The 22,812-nt window shown below is 42.3% G+C and overlaps 3 protein-coding genes across 3 annotated transcripts in view; 1 reads left to right on the top strand and 2 right to left on the bottom strand.

The window, feature by feature from the left end:
• LOC101990125 (sulfotransferase 1C2) overlaps nucleotides 1-1,041 on the bottom strand; it is a 9,330-nt gene extending 8,289 nt beyond the window's left edge. Inside the window, exons 1-2 of the mRNA XM_026778212.1 lie at nucleotides 882-1,041; nucleotides 427-552 (exon numbers count right to left, since the gene is read on the bottom strand). Of these exons, the coding sequence (XP_026634013.1) occupies nucleotides 427-552; nucleotides 882-1,032 (277 nt within the window). The 5' untranslated portion in view covers nucleotides 1,033-1,041. The remainder of the gene's footprint in view (nucleotides 1-426; nucleotides 553-881) is intronic.
• LOC101990410 (zinc finger protein 431-like) overlaps nucleotides 1-22,812 on the top strand; it is a 140,351-nt gene that overhangs the window by 49,532 nt on the left and 68,007 nt on the right. The gene's annotated exons all lie outside the window — the stretch shown is intronic.
• Nucleotides 19,165-22,812, bottom strand: part of LOC101989841 (sulfotransferase 1C1) — a 13,826-nt gene continuing 10,178 nt past the window's right edge. The window contains exons 4-7 of the mRNA XM_005371542.3: nucleotides 21,275-21,401; nucleotides 20,970-21,064; nucleotides 19,845-20,025; nucleotides 19,165-19,622 (exon numbers count right to left, since the gene is read on the bottom strand). Of these exons, the coding sequence (XP_005371599.1) occupies nucleotides 19,510-19,622; nucleotides 19,845-20,025; nucleotides 20,970-21,064; nucleotides 21,275-21,401 (516 nt within the window). The 3' untranslated portion in view covers nucleotides 19,165-19,509. The remainder of the gene's footprint in view (nucleotides 19,623-19,844; nucleotides 20,026-20,969; nucleotides 21,065-21,274; nucleotides 21,402-22,812) is intronic.

Here is a 22,812-nt window from a genome sequence, read left to right as displayed (position 1 = left end):
AATGGGGTTTCCTTCCATGGAGGAGTTGGGTGTCTGCACCTTCCTGTTGTCTCCAGTTGTACAAGACCAGAGCAAGAGTGTGATAAGAAAATAAGGCAGAACTTCATCTTTACATACATCTTTCTTCCTTGCTGACTCACACTGGTGGGAATAAAGACAAGGAAAGAGATGGATCTGGGCATGAGGATGTGTGCCTTTAACCCCGTACTCTGGAGAAAGTTGCAAGCGGAGCTCTGTGAGTTTGAGGCTAGCCTGGTCTATATAGTGAGTTCCAGGATAGTCAGGACTATGTTTATAGATCCTCTCTCATATAAAGGGGGGGGGGATGAGGAAGAGGAGGAAAAAGAGGAAGGGGAGCGATTGTGAGACAAGGCAAGGAAAGCGACAAGATGGGGGAGGAACACCTAGGGAGTCAGGGGCTGTTACCTGATGGCTGGGGTGGCCGTGCCCACTCAATGAAAGGGTGCCGATGTTGAATGGTGTCTCGCTGGCACTTCTCTACATCCCCGTTCTGCTCAATCATGTCCACGATCTCTTGAATCCATGTTGTCCCTGAGGAGACAGGGGCGTGTAAAGGTCCTAAACCCATCATTCTTTCTCCAAGCATCCTGAAGAAGGGGCGTGGGGCCAGGTGGATCCTGTTAGCTCTGACAGGAAGACTTTGGGTCTCCACAGAGAGTAGAACAGCAGAGACAACGCTCACCTCTTCCCAGAACAGTGAATGGCAGAGGAGAGTGAGCTTCAGAAAACCCAGAGGCACAGGCATCTGAGATGGACTTTCCCACGGGACAAGAGGGGACAGGTTTGCCCTTGCAGGGAGTTCTAACTAGGTGAGCTCAGATGACTCAGAGAGCGAGACCGAAGCTGTCACCCTGAGTTACCTGATTTAGGATAAGTACAAATGAGGAGGTCATCTGGCTTGGCCTTGAAGGCCTGAATCTGATTCCAGTTGTCCACAGTCGCAGCTGCCAGGGGGATCCCTGCTATCTCTTTCCATTTTGCTTGTTTGCTCAATTCTGGGGTCAAGGCCATAGTGGAGGGTCCAGGGCCTGTGAGAAAAGAACAGAATGGAATTTTTAAAATGCTGTGACAGAGCACACACCGCACGCAAAGGACTCTTAGCTCCAAGTGCACAGCTCTGTGGCTTTAGTGATATCCCCACCATTGCTTGTCCATCATCACCCTCCGTCTCCAGACAACTTTTCACTTTCCTAGATGGAAACTAGGGGGCGCCTTAATGCTAAATCCCCGGACCCTGGCTACCACCTTTCCCCTTCTGTCTCCTCGAACTCCAGATGCTTTAGATAAGCAAATCGATTTTGTCCTTTTGTGAATGGTTTGTCTAGTGTAGTTTCCAGACTTGTAATTGGTGTGTAATTCAAACTTCTCTCCTGCTGCTGGGCAGCAACAGTGATTACAGGGGAACAACTGACTCTCTCCCCGGTCTGGGTCTGGCAGCTTAGGTAAACCTAATGCTGGAATTTTCTACTCCTGAGAACCTCACGGGACGGCGAGAGGCACACAGGTGATCTGATGGCCACAGCGTGCAGGGCTGTGGGAGAAAGACAGCCATCAGAAGCTGAGACCGCTGCCAAGACCGGTGGAGGATTAAAAGTACTCGATGTTTGGTGCATGGTGTCCCCACCTGCTGTGTTGGACCCACAGAGTAGAACCTGGTGGAAACTTGGAAGAAGGAGGTGCAGCAGGGGTGGGGAGAGAGGGTGGTGCTGGAGAGGACACAATGCTGTTAGTCCCCATAGAAATTTTGAGACCTTGTCACCTTCCCTTTGGGCTCTTCTTATAGTTTGCATGAGCTATGGCCCCTGATATTTTTAGAATTGGGCAGACAGACAAACTTTCCCAGGCAGCCACTTTTTCAACCTGCCAGGCTGGGTCAGTGTGGCCTCCTTTGTGAAACGATCTCCGTGAGCAGAAATGACTGCTCTTTTCCATTCAGTTAGCCTTTTTTTTTTTTTGCTTCGTTTTCTAAGACAGGGTCTTATGCTGTCCTCCAGACAGGCCTCAGACTCCCAGAAGTCCTCCACCTTGCCCTCAGCGGATCTTCCACTGCTTGTAAACTTTACAGGCCCGTGGCGGCGGTGCTATGGCTGCTCGTTTATGTAAGTAACGAGCTGGAGATGGGGATCTATCCGGTCAAGTCCCTTTTATAGACCCAGCTTGAGTGGTGCCAAAGGCTGTGACAAAAGGAAGGCTCTGTGGGGAGAAGAAACAGAAATAGCCAGAAAAGTCCAGTTGGCTGGAAAGGGGAGAGGCTGTCAGGATCGGGGTGGGGGGTGGCGGCTGGGAAGATCAAGGTGCATAAGGGAGATGGTATCATGGGAAGGAGAGTGCATGGATTTTGAATTCGAGCACAGCTGGCGTTGGTTTCTTATGCCTTTTATAATTTTTCTCAGGTTTCTTAGAACTTAGGATCTTTCAGGCTTGGGCTAACCTACTTCTACATCAGCATGCATGCCTGAAAACTGAGAGCATGCACCAATAACTTAGGTCAGACATTTAAGGTAAACTGTGTTCTTACCTTCAAGCTCGAGCTGTCAGTAATCCCAAGGCTGGACTGCCCCGGAGTCCAGTGAGTACAAAAGTACATTGAGAGGAAGCAGGAAAGCAATTCTGGAGTACGGCAAGCACAGAGGCTCAAATTCTACTGTGTCAAAAGTACCTGCTCTTCAGCAGTAAGCAATCCAGAAAGCTTTGCTGTCATTGCGGTTAGCTAAAGCCTTAGCTAGAAGAGTCAAGACTGTAAGAAACAAACCTTGGCATCTGCCCAAAGAGGAAGTAACTCTCATTGTATAGTGACTGCTCAAGTACAAATCTCCACTCCCTTGCTTACCAGCAGACTCTAGGCTATTTAGATAAATGCTTAGAGCAACTACCCTACTCCTCCCTCTCTGTGGTGACCCAGTGCCCTACTGTGAGCAGGCTCCTGGCTTTGTAGCAGAGCCCCATGCTCATGCTTCTTGGGTTTCTCCAAACCCACAGTTTGACAGTGAGTCTAAAAAAGAATAGAGTGTTGATGGAGGAAGGTCATTGGTTAATTAAATAAAGAAGCTGCTTGCCCTGATAGGTTAAAACATAAGGTGGGAGGAGTAAACAGAACAGAATGCTGGGCAAAAGAGGAAGTGAGGTCAGACTCGACAGCTCTCCTCTCGAGGGCAGATGCCTCAGAGAGACACGATGCTCCACTCTTGCGGGCAGAGGCGAGAGCTCTGCTCTCTGAGGCACACGCCATGAAGCTCCGACCCAGGATGGACGTAGGCTAGAATCTCCCTGGTAAGCCACCTTGTGGGCTACAGCAGATTATTAGAGATGGGCTAGTCCAGGTGCGAGAGTTAGCCTAGAAGAGACTAGATAGAAATGGCCAAGCAGTGATTAAATGAATACAGTGTCTGTGTAATTATTTCGGGGCATAAGCTAGCCGTGCGGGCAGCGGGGTGCTGGGAAGGCAGCCCCGCCACTCTTATTACTACAGAGTGTAACCATGCTTATGGTTGAAAAGAAGGAGCCCTAAAGCCTCCATGTTCTGCCCATGGCTCAGAAACAACCCATGACTGGCTGAGTTAGTGCTCATTAGTTATTCAAATTAGCAACATGAGGCTGATACCCCCCACTCCACCTTTCAAGACTGAGGATGCTAAGATGTGCCAAACCAATGAGTTATTAGCCACCAGGTTTAACTAACTTCCATCCTCCCCTTGTCTGTAGTGAAAAGCTTAAAACATATGTGAGTGAAAAAGGACTTTCAGAAGACCAGTCATAGTCTTGCTGGCTTGCTGAAGAAATCTTTTTCCTTCCACGAGAGCTAGTCCTTAGTTCCTTAGCTCCTGTTCCACTGGTAAATAAATAGACTTGAGTTCAGTAATGAGGAAATTAGAAAGCTGGCTGCAAGGTCTCAGACATCAAGCTGGACCTTCTTTGAGATTTGCTTTTTGCATCTATAAAATGTGGGACATGCTAACTACCTCCCATCAATACTGTTAGATAAACACAAGGTGATGAACACATCCACCTAGCACACTATGTTGTTATAAATGCTGGTTCTTTCCCTTTCTTCCCAGAGCGTATTCATCAACACCCACATGCTGGAGAGATGGGACAAAAGTCTAATCCTAGAGTGTGTGTTAACTTATACTTGTCTTATCCCGTGATTGATATACTTGTTTGGAAGCCAATTATATTCCTTGGTGTCCTTTGCTACCTTAGAAATCAAACTGACCCTGTGTTGATTTCTTCCGGCAACTTCCAAACTTGCTTTAGCCGCTCAGCTAAAGCTTACTTCATCTCCTTTGATCCTGTACTGGGTAAGACCTCCTGACTCAGTTGTCATCTGCCACCTCTCCTCTGAAGGAGGTTACCTTTGGTGACTTGCAAGTCACAGTCACCCTGTAGCAGAAGTCCCTGTTTCTATGTGTGCCCGTGTGGAGATATACTACACTACGTGTAAGTATTTTCACACCCAAAGTGGAAGTGGAGCCTTAAACTCTTTCCTCCACATAAAAGTGTCATTTCTTAAGTTGAACAGGTTTTATTGAAGGTGGCTGTAAATGAGATAAATCCATAGTCTGTTTCTACTCTCCTGGGATGTTTATTTGTGAGTATTGCTTCCAACTCCTTCTATCCTCATCACAATGATGACCCGGAGCACCACTAAGACTCCCAACAGCCCTGCTTGCCTCAGTTACCACACATCCAGTCAGATGCCAGGAAATGAGAAGACAGAAATGTTACAGTGTGCCTCAGGGGAAACAGACCGCTAGAAACCAGGACAGGAAGAGGACGGCAAGGCCTTAAATATTCGGCACACTTCTGACAGACAAGGGGCTCTCCAAAAAACCCTTGGAAATATTAAAATTCTTATCATATATGTAACAACACAGGCACACCCAATAAATAAATAAATAAAACAAATACTGTTGATTAGATCTGAATCCACAGATTAACCCTGACACAGTGATATTGGGTGGTGTTAGTACTCCATTCTCACAGGTTAATGGGTTGTCCAGACACAAACTAAACAGAGAAACCTTGGAGCTGAATGAAATCATAGCACAAAGGTACTTAAAACCGCAGATTATCCACCTGAACATTAAAAATATACTTTCTCCTCAGCAAGACAAAGAACTTTCTCCAATACTGACCACATACTTTGACAAAAAATCAACACTCAGCAAATACAGGAAAATTGAAATAACTTCTTGCATTCTATATGAACGCAGTGTAATAGTATAGCGTTGAAGGTCTACATGGAAAAAATTGAGAGATCTAAAGCCAATAACTTAATGTTGCTGTCAAAAGACTTCGAAAAACAGAAAAAAAAAAACCAAAATGGGAACATTAATAATTAAAATCAGGGCAGAAATTGATGAAATGGAAATGAATGAAAAAGTCAGCAAACCAGTTAACTAAAAAGAATTAGATGAAAATTCCGAACATAACTTATTGCTACATGCCTACAATCGAAAAGGCGGGACACACCAGCTGTTGGCAATGACAAGATGATTGAATCTAATCCTAACTGCTTTTCTCCCCATTTTTATTTCCTGCTTTTCTGTTTTCTATGTTTTTGTACTGAATTACTATTCTTTGTAATTAGAATATAACGATATTTTCTTTAGCACACTCTTTCATTAACATAATTTCTTGAGATTTTAATTACAACATCTCCCCCTCCCCCCCACCAAACTTTCCCTTCTACTCCCGCTCTGCTCTCTTTCAAATTCATGGCCTCTTTTTCTTTTATTGTTGTTACATATATGTGTGTGTGTATATATTCTTAAATGCAGAAACGTCACCTGCTCAGTCTGTATAATGTTAGGTGTGTGCATATGTTTTCAGGGATGATGATCGGTTTGGATAACCAATTTGAGGCCTCTTCCCCAGGGAAGATTAAATCTCTCCTTCTCTCACCATCCCTTAGCTGGCTTAGTTTTTTGTCTAGACTTGGAGACTCGTGAGTTTTCCCCCTTATACGCTAGTATGTCGACTGGTGTCTCTCTAGTTTTGGTCATGTTTAGGCAGTCATACTGCTGAGACTCCATGAGTGGACATTTCTCCGACATTTCTAGGAGACACGGATTCAAAATAAATGACTCACAATCTTTCTGCCCCCTCTTCCACAATGAACACTGAGTCTTAGGTGCTGGAGTTGTGTCATAAATATATCAGCTGGGACTGGGGCTCCGATACTCTGAATTTTGATCATTGTAGATTTCTCTGATGTTCTCTGTTTCAAAGAGAAGTTTCTTTGATGAGGGACAAATTTACACTCATCCAACTAGACCCTACAAAAGGTCTTATTTCTCTTAACACTTCCTAGCTCTACTTCCAGAATTCAAGGACCAATACAGGCAAAAGATGAAGAAACAAAATGAAAGGGTAAGTGCAGACATGCATGGCAGGTTGTAGACAGGCTCCTCAGAGGCATGGACTAATCTTCCAGAATCAGGATTTGGATTTGGATGGTGACCTAAGGGACAGAATTTGTAACTTCTGAAGACAGACTTTCAGTAGGAACAAAAGGAGTTGGTGCTTCTCCACAGGGATGGTGTAACTTGTAACCAGCTCCCTGTCTTGCTGAATTTGAAGGCTTTGATTGGGGAGATGATGGGCTCTGGATGGCTGCCACTGTTTCTGCCTTTGTTATTTCAAGACTCCTTAAGATGATGGGTCTTGAGAAACTGTTGCAGTTCCTGTCCATCCAAGAGCACAGAGGGGTCCTTTGGTCTGTCATCTGTCTACAGGCACGGATCCTCCAAGTGGCTGCTAACTGCTGTGAATGTTATTCTTCACAGTGTCTGTGTTCCCGGACACAAGCTGCTTGCCAGTATTGTTGAAGTCTTTGGTCTTTTAAAGCCAAAACTTTTCTTTTTCAATATTAATGATAAAACAGTGCCTTATTGTATGTCTGGCATATTCTAGGAATCAGATTTTACAGTTTCATTTCAATTTCTAGCAGCCATGAGAAGCGGCACCATGCCCTTTTCTGACTTCCCTGGGCAAAGACAAAACATTCATACACAAAAATATGTTTTTTTTTGTTTAGTATTGAAAAATACTAAAAAATTAAACAAAAAACAAAGCAAATGACATTTTTTGTATTAGTCAAGGTGGTTTGAAATTTGTCCTGGTCTTTTAAAGAGCTAACGATCCCACACATCTTGCAAATTTTAGTAGCGTATTTTCTTATATTTTTGATTGTGAGTCCAGCATGTAGCAATTAAGTCATCTCTTCAGTCCTGATAGCATAACTTCTATGCAGTATTTAAATTGAAGAATTAAGTAAAGTCAAGGCTACAGACCAGCAGTTCTCAACCTGTGCATTCCAGCCCCTATCAGATAGCCTGCATATCAGACATTTATGTTACTGCTATTCACAACAATAGCAAAATTACAGTTACAATGCAGCAACATAATTCTATGGTAGGGGTTGCCATAACATGAGGGTCTGTATTAAAGGGTCACAGCATTCGAAAGGTTGAGAACCCCTGCTCTAGTCTTTCTTTACTTACAGCTGGTGTGGAGAGGCAAGCAGTGCTCACCAGTGAAGCAGTCAAAGTGCAAGTCCTGTTCTTCTGAGAGAGTCTCTTACCAGGATCCTCCTCCAGACTAGTGAGTACCCTAACCCAAGGTATATACCTGGCAGCACAGGACTCCACCCACACTAGCCCCTTCCAGGAGGCGTGGACACATCTTGGCGTGGCTGCTGTGGCTTTCTTTGGGAAATCACTTTCCATCACTGCCATATCGAATTCTGATTAATTAGCTTACTTTTGATAGTATTGGCTACGCCTCAAAATCACACTTGTATTTCTGTCCTCTGGAGAAAAGGGCATACAGGTTGAATTAATTCTCCATGTGGGAGGAAGTAACAGAAGCAGACTTACTTCTTGGAAGCCAGGTTTCTGTGGAGGACAGTGCACCATCTGCATCTCTGGTGAGTCTCAAAGGGACCACTGGTGGCTACCAGCTTTTGACATCATGTTCTATTTAGAAAGCCAAAAGGTGCTGTAAACAGCTAAGGGGTGTCAGTGGAGTCTATAAAAACATAGGCACAGGTTCAGAGGAGTCCCCCTTAATAAATAAAAGAAAAAAAATAAAGAGATACTGAGATTGCTCTAGTAACTGGTGATCACTACCATTCATTCTTTCATTCATTGTGGGGAGCCGTTCCCACATACTCCATTGCAAGATGGCACTGACCATCAGCACCACCACCGTAATCAAGCCAGTGTGCATGTGCATGGTAAATGACAGTTTACCTTGTCAAGCCAGTGCGCATGCACATAGTAACTTTCCATCCCTTGCTCTTTGCCTCTCCCGTGGCGTCATAGGGTTTGACAGGCTGCAGCCAGTCAGAGTTTGACACGTCCGAGGCAAGGACTGTTAAGCTATATAAGGGCCAGGTTTTCGACCCTTGAGGCCTTCGCTCTATAAGCTTATGCTCTCCCTCTCAAGACGCATAAAGCTTTTCTGCAGAAGGATCCTGAATGTGCCACGTCGTTCTTGCTGGCGAGACGATAGCGCGGGACAATTCATTATTGGCTGATCACTAGAAACTGTATTAGACATGAAGTGTGTAAAGCAATTTACAATCTTTTTACGATTTTTGAAAATTTGACATTTGTTTGTTTTGCTATTTCCCTCATAATCTTAAGACAGAATGTTTGTAATCTTCTGGGCTGTGTGTAGACCTGAGCAGAGAGAGCCCCTATCTCCTGTCTGGGCCTCCTGCTTCTCTAAGAAGAAGATGGAGTTCTGGGGATAGGTGAGATTAAAAAGTATCAGGCATATGGCAAGGTGATCCCTGTTCCTTCCAATCAGAGCTTCTTTCTGGCTGGTAACTGAAAGATCCTCAGAGAGGACTTTTTCTCCGATGAAGACCCCAGAACCAGGACACTCTGAGACCAGGCCACAGGATGCAATTAGCAAGAGGTTTATTGAGTAAACACAGGTACCTGCGGGCAGCAAAGTATTTCGGAGGACTTGCGTGCCTGCAGACTGGGGGGAGGTCTTTTTATAGGAAAGAGGGCAGCAGAAGCAGATTACAGAAGCAAATGCGTGGTTAGTGGTCGGTTGGAATGGGGCAAGGGGCATAGGTGGTTTTTCCTTTCCCAGCACAGATGTATGGGAATAGATATCCTGTTCCTCTTTTGGTTTTTCCTTTCCCAGCACAGATGTATGGCAACAGATTTCCTGTTAATTGATGTCCTGTCCTAGTCTATAGATATCCTGCTTTACAAATGTCCTATTTTATAGATATCCTGCTTTACAGCCAGGGGCCCTGATCTCACTCTGCACTTACATCTGTTTTCAAAAGCCTTGTGGAATGACGTTACAGCAGCTAAGCTGGGATCTTTCATAGGGGGAATTGTTTCTTTTGTGAATTGCTGATATTCTAAGTTGGGCACATGTGCTGACTATAGGCATCCTGTTTCCCTAAGCAAACGGGATGTTCTCATGAGAGCCGGCTAGCTGCAGGTCCTGAGAGGGTCCTGAGGGTCTCAAGCGAACAGGATGTTCTCATGGGAGCAGGCTAGCTGCGGGTTCTGAGGGGGGGGGGCAGAGGGTCTTTCAGTAACCAAGGTTATCTTTCTGGAAACCTTCAGTGGTGGCACCTCTACATTGCAAGGGTCTTATTTTGTTTCTCTTCTTATGACAAAATTGACTGGGTAATTTATCAAGAATAGAAGGCCTCAGGCTAAATCAGTAACAAGGCAGCAACATCACAGAGTGAAAGAGAGCAAAGATTCTTAGTTCTTATCCTTGCCTTGTAAAGCCCTAATGAAGCCACACCCCTTTGTTCTCACCCATTCCCATTCACTTCCCAAGGCCCCTTCTAAGTAGCATTAACACCCGAATGAAGGGGGATTGTTTCCAGCACGAGGACTTTGGGGTGAATTTCAAACTTAGCAGTAAAAACCAGACATCCATCTTTGGTCAGGACCATATGGCAAATATGCTATGATTTACTGATCATATGTTAGCTTGCAACTACACAATTCTCCATTGCCTGTGAAAGCAGCCATAGCACACTAAGTGGGTGGACATGACTATGCTCCAATAAAACATTCTCTACAAATACAGATAGTAAGCTGCAGTTTCCCCATTCTGGTATACAGACTAGAGGAATCTCTTGCACTTGAAACAACACCCCACCCTTTCAGTAAATATTTCCTTACCCACACCTTGGAATTTCTGCTACTGTTCTCCATTGTTACATTGCTCTCCTGCCTTCGTCTGAAGGCCTTGGTATTTTTCTGATCTTTCCATATTTTTTCTTTCCTTATTTTGAACGTAAGTTCAGGGAGCTGAGGCTATGGAGCCTAGCCTGGCCTTGAACTCCTCTATTTACACTTCCTAAAAATTGGAATTATAAGTGTCTTCCACCACACTGGAAAGTTTTTGTGCCCCAATGAACCTCTCCACCAATGCAATAACCCAAATCAGACCAAATTAAAGAAAGCCCAGGTTTAATGGATATTAGCGCTCCTGAGTGGCCTTCCAGCTCCCCAGAGAGGAAAGGGGGGAAGGAAGACTGGAAAACCACATGTTTATTCTCTGGGGAGCAGTTTAAATACCCTGTGGGATTGGTCTTGAGCATCTCTGGGCAGGGGTCACCATTTGGTAGGCTTTCTCAGAGGTAGAGTCTGGACTGAGGCAACTCCCGGGGAGGGGGTTTGGGATGGATTTCATGCATTTCAGATCCTTTGGATATATGGATGCCAGGGGCTGGGGTGACACTTCCGGCTAAACACACATTTTCATCATTTATTTTTCTCTATATAAATTTCATTTGGATGTAGTTTAGACACCATGTAGGTGATGCATTTAAATGGTGCAATTCGGTTAGGTCTAAGAACTTTCTTCTGAAAACTACTTTCACTGTGTCCTATAGATTTGAAATGTCATGTTTCATTTTCATTGAGTTCTAAAAGGTTTTAGATTTCTGTAGATTTTTGTAGCTCACCACGCCTGTCTGCATTCTATGCACTACCATACAGTTTGTGAACCAGGCAAGGGGCTGGAGATTGAAACACACAAAGACACACGGACAGAGACACAGGTCATCCTTGAAACAGGAATGCCCCAAGAATGCCCCCTTTATTGTGCTCAGGGGCAGCTTATAAAGGGATCCTTAACTGATAGCCACACGTCAACCAAACCCACCAGAAACCACTCCCCTGCCATCAGGAACTCCTGAGGGTCTTGTGCTCAGAGCAGCTGCAGGCTGTCTCATAGCAGAGGAAAACAAGTTGTTTACAAGAAATTCAGGATCTGGAGTTCACTGCTCCCAACAGATTTCCTTCCTGATTTCTGTTTTGACCTAATTTTTATTCAGTAGTGATTTATTCAGCGTTCATGAGTTTGTATAGCTTCTGTTATTTCTATTTTTGTTGATATGCAGATTTAATACATGGCAGTCAGATAGGATGCAGAATTTTATTTCAATGTTCCTATGTTCAATAAGTCTTGCATTATATCCTAATAAAGTAATTAATTTTTGGAAAAAGTTTCATGAGCTGCTAAGACGAAATTATACTCTAATATTTGGGTGGGATGTTCTGCAGAGGCTCTTAGGTCCATTTGATTTATGATATTTTTTAATTCCAGAGTTTTCCTGTTGAGTTATTGTCTGAATGACCTGATTATTGATTAGGGTGGGTATTGAAGTTATCCACTCTCACTGTGTGGCCAATATGTGAGTTTAGATATAAATGGTGCTTCTATTATGAAATTGCTGCCCTTGAATTTGGTGCATAAATGTTCAAAATTGTGATATCCTCTTGGTGGAATTTTATTTAATGAGTACATAGTGTCCCCCTTTATCTCTTCGGATTTGTTTTTGTTTGAAGTAAATTTTTTTCAGATATTAAAATAAACATGCCTGCTTGCTTCTTGGTTCCATTTGTTTGAATATATTTGTCTACCCTTTTACCCTAAGATAAACATTAATCTTAAAATTAACAGAAAAACACAAAATTAACCCATAAAAATCAGTAGCCTTTCTATAAATAAAAGACAAATTGTGTGGGGTGGTCTTATATCAACTTGACACACAAACTAGAGTTATCTGAAAGGAGGAAAACTTCACTGAGAACTTCATAACTTCATAACATCCTGTGGTAAGGCATTTTCTTCATTGGTGATTGAGGGAAAAGGGCCCAGACCTTTGAAGATGGTGCTATCCCTGGGCTGGTGGTCCTGGCTTCTGTAAGAAAGCAGGCTGAGCAATCCAGGGGAAACAAGTCAGTAAGTAGTATCCCTTCATGGCCTCTGCATAAGCTCCTGGCTCCAGGATCTTGACGTGTTTGAGTTTCTGCCCTGACTTCCTTTGGTAATGAACAGCAACGTGGAAGTGTAAGCTGAATAAACCCTTTCCTCTTCCACTTGCTTTTTTGTTGGAGTTTTTGTTGCAGCAACAGAAACCCTAACTAAGACAAACATACCAAAAAAGAAAACAAAGAAATCATACCTTTCACAATAGCCTTAGAAATATTTTAAAATAACGCAAAGCGAGCAAATGAAATATATGCGAAGTAAAAATGTCACGACAGTGAAGGACTACACTAGAAGGTAGGAAGACCTTCCATGCTCGTGGATTGCTAGGACTAACAGCATGAAAATGACCATCCCACAGCAAAAAGGAGTCTACAAGGTCAATTAAATCCCCATCAAAATTCCAACACAATTCTTCACAGAAATTGAGAAGGTAGTCTTACAATTCATATGGAACTCAGAGTAGCTAAAACGATCCCGATTAACAAAAACAACAATAATAACTACTGGATCAGAGATCCCTTCAGAAAACGGGGCAGAAAGATTGTAAACTGGAGGATTGGTATATTTGTTGTGAGACTGTGTTCCCTAATGCTGTCAGAAGGTACACACCCATAAAACCTCACCAACATGACTGCCTAAACATAAGCTGAACAAGGGCATGTAGACGTGTGTATAGACCAATGGGACAAGGACAACAACAATAGATATGCCAAAATTGACGGGAGAGTCCATGAGGCCTTAATTTTGCACAAAGAACTGTAGGCTACTAAGGACTACGAAGAATGGGAGAAACAGTCTTCTTGAATAAGGACACGTCAATTGGCTGTTCAATACAAATACTTAGTTCTGAGAATGTGCATGCAAGTGGCGTTATTCAGACTGAGCAGGTTATGTTTAGGAATAAATGTTTTTATACACATATACAACATATACACATACATATACCTATTTGTTTTGTTGAAACAACAAAAAAGAGAAGCTCTGATTTTTAAAGAAAGCAAGAAGGTTTGGATGTAGAAAAGGAAGAAGTGTTGTAATCATGAAAGTTGAAAGAAAAATAGAAAAGGATTTAAAACTGCTGGAGGTATCAATCAATATCACAGACTTCAAGTTGTACTAAAGAGTTATAATAATAAAAACAGCATGGTATTGTCATAGAAACAGAAATATTGATCAGTGGAATCTAATTGGAGAATCAGACAAAAATTTCACACTTCTAAAGACACCTAATTTTTGCTAAGAAGCCAAAAAGCACAGTGTTGAAAAGACAGCATCTTTAATTAATGATGCTTGTGCAACTGGATGGTTGTGTGTAGAAGAATGTTAATATATTTGTATCTATCACTGAACAAAACTCAACTCCAAATGGACATAGGACCTCATCATGTAACTAGATACCAAATCTAGTAAAAGAGAAAATGGGAGATAGGCTTGAACTCATTGGCATAGAAAAGGACTTATAAAACAGAACCTGACGACCAATAATTAATAAATGGGATCTCATAAAGCTAAAGTTTCTGCAGGTCAAAGATAATCATCATTTAAGAAAAGTGTCAGGTGACAGAAAAGAAAAAAATACTTACCAATTACACATTTGATAGATGGTTAGCATCCAAAATATACAAAAAACTAAAAATTGAGCAATTAAAACAGCTAGAAAACCCAATTTCAAAGTGGACGGAGAAGTAAACAAAGAACTTTTTAAGATTTATCAAAGAAAACACAAATAGTTAAAAAAACAGTTAAGCTGTTCAACATCCTTAGCCACCAGGAAAATACAAATTAAAAATATTCTGAGATTTCATCTCTCTCCAGTTAGAATGGCCAATATTAATCAAATGTATGACTGCAGACCCTGGTGAGGTTTTGAGGAGAAGGGAAGGCCTACTCATTGCTTAGTGCTGTTTATGTTGTGGGTAAACCCCACTAAACCTCCCAGGGTCCAGAAAGATGGCTATAGCAGGCAAAAACTGGCTAAAGATATCGGAGAGTAAATAAAATGAATTAGCTCACATAAGTCTTTTAATCATGTCTCATTTATTCTTTCTATGTTCTCTCTGATGCTCTTTTGATGTTTCCCCTGGTGTCGCTGTTCTTTCACAGTTCTGCTTCACGGTTATTGTTGTTCTACCTATTCCACTTGGCTTTTAGCTTATATACCCACACAGAGTTAACAAGCATGCATTTCATAGAGCACAAAAACAGGTAAGTCTGACATCTCAGAGGGAGAGGCATGGCTGTGACACTCCCTGGCAGAGACTGGGAGGATTAATTAATAATGGGACTTTAGATCACAAAATTCTAAGAAGTTGTTCTCTTGCACTAACTACATTTCTTAAGTGTAACTAGTTAAGCTAAAAGTTGTGATTAATAGTTGTAGGAAACATAACAGTAATCTTGCACTTTTCTGAGTACTTCTGCTTCCATCCTGGGAGGCTGGGAATATAGCATTGTGGTAACCATAGTAACCCAAGGGCCTGGGAGGAAGACAAAAGTACTTGATTTGCATTGGTGTCTAGCTTGCTGAGTTAAAGGGAATTTCTTGGGAGACTGTGCTTCCAGCTCCAGCAGGATAGCTGCCAGTACCCAGGTGAGAAGAGTTCAGAGAAGAATTTCTTTCTCTGGGGCTGGTTTAGCAACTGAAGCCTTTTTCCTGTATCTAGTGGTACAGGCATAAACAATTAATTTCCTGGGATATGATCTTATGTTAATTGAAACCAACACTAAGGGTAAATACAGAATATCAATAGCTTCTTAGGTCAGAGCAAAAGGCCAGTAGATTACACCTTCCTGAGGCTGCTGCCAGAGAATTCAGGGCCACCCAGACCTGTTTATCGGTAAGAGCAGACATACTGTCTCCCTTTTCAGTGCTTTCTGCTTAGGGCTCCTAACTTGTCAACGTGTCCTGTCAGTAAGGATAGTTGTGGGGAACTAGATTTAGGTAGATTTGATTATGAGAACAAAGGTTTTACTGAGTGAATGCTTTTATACCAGGGCTTCATGGTGTCGAGAAAGGTATACAGTTGCCAGTACAGGAAAAGTCAGGTTTGAAGAATGGTTTATACACTGCTGGAATGTTATGGAAGGGAGAAACATCATGATTTCACAAGATTTCTACAGAATCAACAGTGACTGTCCAAAAGACAAGTGTTCCCGAAGCTTTGCATGTTGGGCTCCTCATATGGAATGTACACATTCCTATGAATATGTGGCCCGCCAGCTGTGCCTTCCCTGCATACAAAGAGAGAGAGAAAGAGAGAGTAGCCAGAGCCTGAAGTATAGCTCTGTACATCTAGAACACCTGCAATTACCTAGAAGCTCCAATTGACTCTCAGGTTTGTGGGTCTAGAAGCCCTTTTTGTTACAGCCTTCTGAGGCTTTATGTGGATGTACATTGCTGAATGTTTTGGATACCATTTTGTAGTTAGAGACCATGCTTTGGTTTCCCAGTCTCCCTGACCTGAATAATCACACAGAAACTATATTAATTACAACACTGCTTGGCCAATGGCTTAGGCATATTCCTAGCTCTTATACCTTAAAATTTTCCATTTATATTAATCTGTGTATCACTGTAAGGCTGTGGCTTATGGTAAAGGTTCCAGCAGCATCTTTCCCTTTCAGCAACTACTTGGTGTCTCCCTGACTCTGCCTACTCTCTCTCTCTCTAACTCCATTCTGATTTCTCACCTGGTGTTGCTCTACTAAGCCATTGACTCAAACATTTTTATTCATCAACCAATAAAAGCAGCACATATACAGAAGGACATCCCACATCAATTGTCAACTTGACACAAGTTAGAGAGTTATTTGGGAAAGGGGACACTCAATAGAAAACAACGCCTCCATAAGATTTGCCTGTAGGCAAGTCTGCAGCTCATTTTCCTAATTAGCGATTGATATGGGAGGGCCCAGCCTATTGTTGGTGGTCTGAACACTGAGAATTTGTCAGTTTGGGGTTTTATAAAAAAAAAAAGCAGGCTTAACAAGACAGGAGGAGCAAATCAATAATCAGGATTCCTTCATGGTCTCTACATCAGCTCCTGCCTCCAGGTTCTTACCCAGTTTGAGTTCCTACCTTGGCTTCCCTCCGTGAACTGTGACTCAGGATATGTAAATGAAATGAAGGTGTTCCACTTCAAGTTGTTTTTGCTGCTGGTGTTTTATTCCAACAATGGAAAACCTAAATAATTCAAGCACTATTGTAGTAGTCTCATTATGTAGAACGGAGCCTGAATGTTCACATTCTAAGTAGCCAGGCACACTATACTGCCAACAGTTTGTTTGTTCTAAGTTAACTTTTAACCTAGGTGTAACACAGATGGGAACTCGGGAGGAATGCAAGACTCGGCAGCCTTAGGTATCTGTGAATCATCCACTATACAGAGAGGCTTTCTTAACATGAATGTGAGAGTCAAGGTTGACCACCTGGCCAGAGGGCCAAGACTAACCTTTGGAGTGATTGCCTGTCTTGGTTCTGATTTTCTATCAAGTATGCTATCTGGAGTTGGGCCAGGGAAGGCAGATTTAGGGACAACAGTTTACTGGCTGCCCAGAATGCTGAATCTCTGAACAAAAGGCAGTTTAAAGATTTACTATCTGTCTCTGCCCATTGGTTTCTGTAGCAGCAGGCAGAACGGATTACCATATTCTAGTACATCAGCAACTGGCAAGGACATTGGATTGCTCACAGAACATAAGGAAAAGAAGAACCAGGATAGGGAGCGAGGCAGCTGTGGGAGTCATAAAGGAGTTCCCAAGTAACCATCACCAGAGCATCTCTCATAAGTTGAGTAGGCTCCAAATAATTTCAGTTCACTCACAATTAAAATCATAGAGCAGAGTGAGTATCTGACTTACCCGGCTTAGGCTATGTGTGTACACTTTGTCCAGGGAAGGGCAAGGCCTCTTGATTGATAGTCTCATAAAACTGTGCACATTTAGGGAGTGACATTTCCACAAAGGAAAATCAGTGATAGCAGGAGGGTGGATTGGATTTTAAAAGGCAAAAACACATAGGAACATGAAAAAAAAAAGATGATGAATACATAACTAGAACTAGTGGGAGGACAAACGCATAAATACAATAACAGAGGTATTAATAAAGTGCTCCTTTCTAAGGAAGGAAGGAAAAAGAGAGAGGAGGTTGAGAGGAGGATGAGAAAGAGAAGAGAGAAAGAGTAATGTATCATGAAAAACTTAGTGGTTCTCTACTTTCCTATTGCTGTGACCCTTTAATACGGTTTCTCATGCTGTGGTGATCCCCCCAACCATAAAATTACTTCATTGCTAATTCATAACTGCAATTTTGCTACTGTTATGAATCATAATGTAGAGATTTCATATGCAACCCTGAAAGTGGTCACAACCCACAGGTTGAGAAATGCTTATCTAAGGAGATGATGTCCTTTGACATGGAATATGTGAACTGGGGCAGAAGAGACCCAGACAGGGAGCAGACTGAGAAAAGGTAGGAGATTGGATGTTTAGGCAACACACTATGAAGACTGAGCAGCAGTTTCTGAATTACACTCTGGAAAGCTTTGTAGAAACTGAGATCCTGTCAAGCATTCTACAAGGTCAAAAATCATTTCTCTAGTATGAGATGATGAGATGATATTTGTAGTGCAGGGTGGGCTCTTTCATCCACGATCACATCATGCTGCCATTATTGTGATGACAAATGGGATTAGTAAAACTTAGCCTTGTGTCAAACAATTTCTCAATTTCAATATCTAATATAGAAAACACCAAATGTTATTTTGTTTTGTGGACTCTTGAAGTCTGAAAATCACTGGTATTTAACACATGGAGTGGAGAGGTGGTCTTGGTACTGTGTACATATCTATTCTAGGCTCATGCGAAGGAGTGCATGGCTATCTGACAGTACTCTCCAAAGGGTTTTAAACAGGGACATGGCATACATGGTGCTACCCTTTAAGAATAATTTGGAAGTAAACAAAAAGAAAGGTTGAAAAAATGGGAGTAGACTGTGGGCAGGGAAGGGATTATAATGCCACTATAAAATCCTAGATGGGGGTTACTGTTGTATGACACTATTCATGAGTAATACTGAAGTTAATGTCCACTTACCACAGATCACGAACCAATAATGGACTCAAGTAACAACACTACCATTGCCTAACATGGTGAAGCAATGAGTTTACTGGTTTTACTTACAGGAACATAGACAACCCAATCTTCCAGCTGTATCATTGAAAGCCAATGCCATCATGCATGACACAGCTACAACCCAAAAGGTCTCTGGATAATTTGTAGGCCATTTGATAGGTCAAAGAGTAAAGAGTGTCCTCAGCAGTTCTTATTGCTCATATAACCCTGAAGACAGTGGAACTTTGTACATGCAGTATGTTTCAGAGATTTCCTGGCAGCTCCTAAAGGCTCTCTCACCTTACTGTTTGTTCCTCAACACCAGTGCATTTGCCTAGATTATGAAACAGCTAACTCACTCTTCTCTTGCCCCTCTAGATTTGCCAGTCTTCAGAACTCAGACTGCAAACAGTGGGCCTGCTTGGTTTTGGTGTGGTTTGCATGTGTCCCAATGCTCACATATTGGAAACTGAATCACCAGTGCAATGGAGTTAGGATGTGTAAGCACACGATCTTGGGAAATAGTTATCACAGGTTCTTGAGAAAAGCATGAATTTGAACCCCTTCCCCACTCCTCTTCCATATTTCATCAAGGGAGGATGCAATAAGAAGGGCCTTGCTGATGTGGGTCCTTTGAATTTAGTCACTCAGCCTTCAGAATGGTAAGAAATATTTTTTATTCTTTACAAACTATGTGTTTTGTTACAGTATTGCACAACAGACAAAGACAATTGTTGAGAAAATCAGCTATCCTTCAATTTATATTCAGCGCTCATTTCTCATTCTCTTTGCTTTTCTTGTTTATTTTCTTATGTTGAAATCCTGTTATCATGTATGTCTATTCATGAGTTTTGCCTAAGCACATTAAATTCCATGGTTGTGTAGTAGGTATCAGTGAAAATTATCACATACTGTAACAGAAGTCATTCTGTACAGGGTTTGATTACATTTCGATGAAATAGTATGATAGGACCTACAGAATTGGCCAACAGCTCAGGGATAGAGAAATGATGTTAAATATATTTTAATATGAATCTCAAATGGCTAAAAGATTTAGTCCGAAGATCTACCTCCCCTCCCCCTGCCCCAACTCCATTGCGCTCAGATCTCTGTGCGAAAAGTAATAGTGCTCCCCGCCATCTTTGTTTTGTAGTCTTCATCAAAAGCTTCACTTTGTGCCACAGTAAAGTAGTTCTTCCAGTCTCCAGGCATCCCTGAAACAAAGTGAAATCTTAGGGATTGCTGCAGGTCCAGACGGAGGAGAGATTATACATCCCTAGGCCCTATACCAAGATAAGCAGGTACCCGAGTCACCTCTCCAAATCTACAGCAATTAGCAAAGCAAGCCAGGTAGCATGGGACATCATGGGAAAAACACAGGTTGGTTATAGGACCACGAGACTTATTTGGTACCTCAGGATGTCAATCTCACCTACCTTTCCTCATGAAAGGGGAGATAGAGTGGTCCATGATGCTGGCGGGTAGAGTGGTATAGTTGGCCATCGGGTTTTCCTTCATTACATCAAAGGAGGTATGATAGATGATTTTATTTAGAACTTCCTCTGATATGTCTTTTTCCAGGAATTTTACAATCTTCTCAATTTCTCTCTTTGGGTCCTGTATGTGGAATAGGTATGCAAAATAAATAATTTTGGTTTTCCATTAATGATTCGGTTTAGTCAGTATAGACAATATTTGGAAAAAGGATGTGTCAAGGTGTCAATTATCTTAAGTAGTTTTAGTGCATGACACTGTCTGTCCCAGGTTCTACTCCTGCCATCCAGGAGAGTAACTTGTGGCAGGGGGCAGATGTCTCTACAGACAGTACCTGGAACCTTGGGAGAGGAATGAAGGCATTTACTGGGTGACAGGGATTGTTTAAAGATCACAGAGGCTAGGTGGGTTTGTGTGACCGGCTTTGGGCTATTGGCTGTCACAGCCTAGAAGAAGGGACTGTGAGTTATCAGAAGTCTAATGAGAGAATGAATAAAAGTTATCACAAAAGCTATCAAGTTGAGTCAGGGATGTGAACTGTTGTAGCTTGCCTCATTCTCATCAGAAGCAAGGAGCTGATCTTCTGGTTAAAGCACAAATTCTTGGCTTTGGTAGAAGACGTTGCTCTGTAACTCGAGCACACCAGTCCACAGGATTTTGAGAGTAGACTTATGGTCTACTCATTCATAATAAAGCAGAGAGAGGGGTCAGTTCAGGACCCCCACTCTATGTCTCTAATTCCGCCACTGTTGACATGGACTAGACCCCAGATAATGATGGACTTCATGGGTGTGGAAGAGGGAAAATTAAGCCAAACTTTTTAAATACAACTTTGTGCACTCTACAGCTATGACTGAATAAATCTCTACAATCACTTTGTGAGACAGACAATGAAACATAGCTTGGGATATCAGAATAAGTCTTGCTCTGCTTTTTAGGAAGGAAAGAGAAAACTTAGAGAATGTCTTTCAAGGGTCTTCTGCAGGCAAGCTCACATCCCAGGGTGTCACTGGGATATTAGTATATGAGGATGTGGGAACACCCAGTGGAGATCACACTGGCCTCACCTCTTTCATGTCTTCAAAGAAGAGGTAGAGAATGCGGTGCTGGTCTTTCACATCCCACCATCCCTTTACATGGTCATACCAGGAGCCCCACAGCACTGAGGAGGAAAGAGATGGACCGTCACTACCACCTTAAAACTCATCAAATGAGGGTGACTGTGCTAAATAAAAGAGGAGAGTTGATAGATAAAAATGAAATGCATTTACTCCCTTGAAAGACCTTGAGGGATGTAAGTATCTGCCGAGAATCTGGTCTGTTGTCAGCACCTGGCTTAGGAAGTAGAAGGGCACAGTTTTCTTCTGCTCACCTTTGCCAGCTTTGAATGTTTCAACGTATTCTTCCCATGTACCAGGGTCAGGCAGCATTTTATTCATTCTTGAGAAATGGTAGTAAGATACCAGGCAGTCCTTGGCATTTCTGGCCACATAGATAATCTAGGTTTGTTCAGCAAAGAGAGTGGGAGGAAGAGAGGAAACAAGATAGAAAACTATCATTTGTGTTCTTTAAGGGTATTTTCCGTATTGCAGACTAGCTTATTGGAGGAATTGGGGTGGGCTTGTGTTCTTATGATCAGCATGAGCACCCTTTCTAATATGCTCACAAACAATTCGGTAATGTAGCTGTAATCTTAGCATTATAACTAAGTATATCCTTTTTCTATCATAAAGGCATGGTGGTTTATATGGTAAATATTGCTGTTGCCCTAAACTATCTCGGGGAATAAGGAGGCTGCCTGCGGTGCTTTGGTTCAGTTATGATAAAATGCTGCATGCTGTGTGTCTTATAAATAACAGAAACTAATTTCTCACAGTTCTGGAGTCTGGAGAATTGAAGATAAAGTTGTCAGCAGATTCATTGTCTGGGAGAAGACCCACTTCCTCACAGATGGCCATCTTTAATAAAGGTCCCAACCCCATTTATGAGGCTCCATGTTCATAACATGATCACTAAAGACAGGGCTTAAAGGGAGATCCTTAGGGCATTGAGGGTTTATTCTCCAAAGATATTGTGGATCTTTCCTTCCCTCTCCCTCTTTCCTAGTTTCCCTAGATCCTTGTTTCCCACTCTCCCTGTCTTTCCTTTCTACTTTGAGACTCGACTTCTCACCTTGGACCCCATTCCCACCATGCTACTATTCTTACTAGAGGTCCAATCACAAGCACTGCCTAATCTTGAAATTGAACCTCCAGAGCCAGGAAGCAAAATAAACCTCTCCTAAGTTCATCAGTAGGTTGTGGCAGGCATTTTGCTGTAAGTAGCACTACAAAGCTTCTTATCTGTTATAAGCATATTCTAAAGCACTTGTGTCTAGTGCCTCACCTGCTTGTCTCCCTCCCTGTGAATCACCTGAATGTGTGCTTTCCCCGCTGCACTCCCTCCAATACTCTCAGCCCTGCATGACTGTTTTTCCGCTCCCTTTCTTGCCTCTGGATTTCTTTCAAATGTTCATGAAAACACTTAGGTACCCAAAAAGTGTGAGGCAACTACAGTCTCATTACACACACACACACACACACACACACACACACACACACACACACACTACATTACATTACATTACATTGCAGGGGCTCTTGTATGCCAAACAAGTGATTTCTGATTTAATCTTCAGTCCCTATTTTGCATAATATTCCTATGCTGGGTATTGTATTCAAGACCCAAGAGACCCCTATCCAAACTAATTAAATCCCCTATCCAAACTAATTAAACAACAGAGAGAGAACACGCAAATAAATAAGATCAGAAATGAAAAAGGGGAACATAACCACAGACACAGAGGAAATTCAGAGACTCATTAGATCTTACTACAAAAGCCTGTATGCCACAAAACTAGAAAATGCAAAA

The sequence above is a fragment of the Microtus ochrogaster genome, unplaced genomic scaffold (assembly GCF_000317375.1).
Source record: "Microtus ochrogaster isolate Prairie Vole_2 unplaced genomic scaffold, MicOch1.0 UNK113, whole genome shotgun sequence".
NCBI classification, from domain to species: Eukaryota; Metazoa; Chordata; class Mammalia; order Rodentia; family Cricetidae; genus Microtus; species Microtus ochrogaster.
The sequence above is the reverse complement of the archived record's forward strand: the minus strand, read 5'-3'. Positions and strand labels throughout refer to the sequence as shown.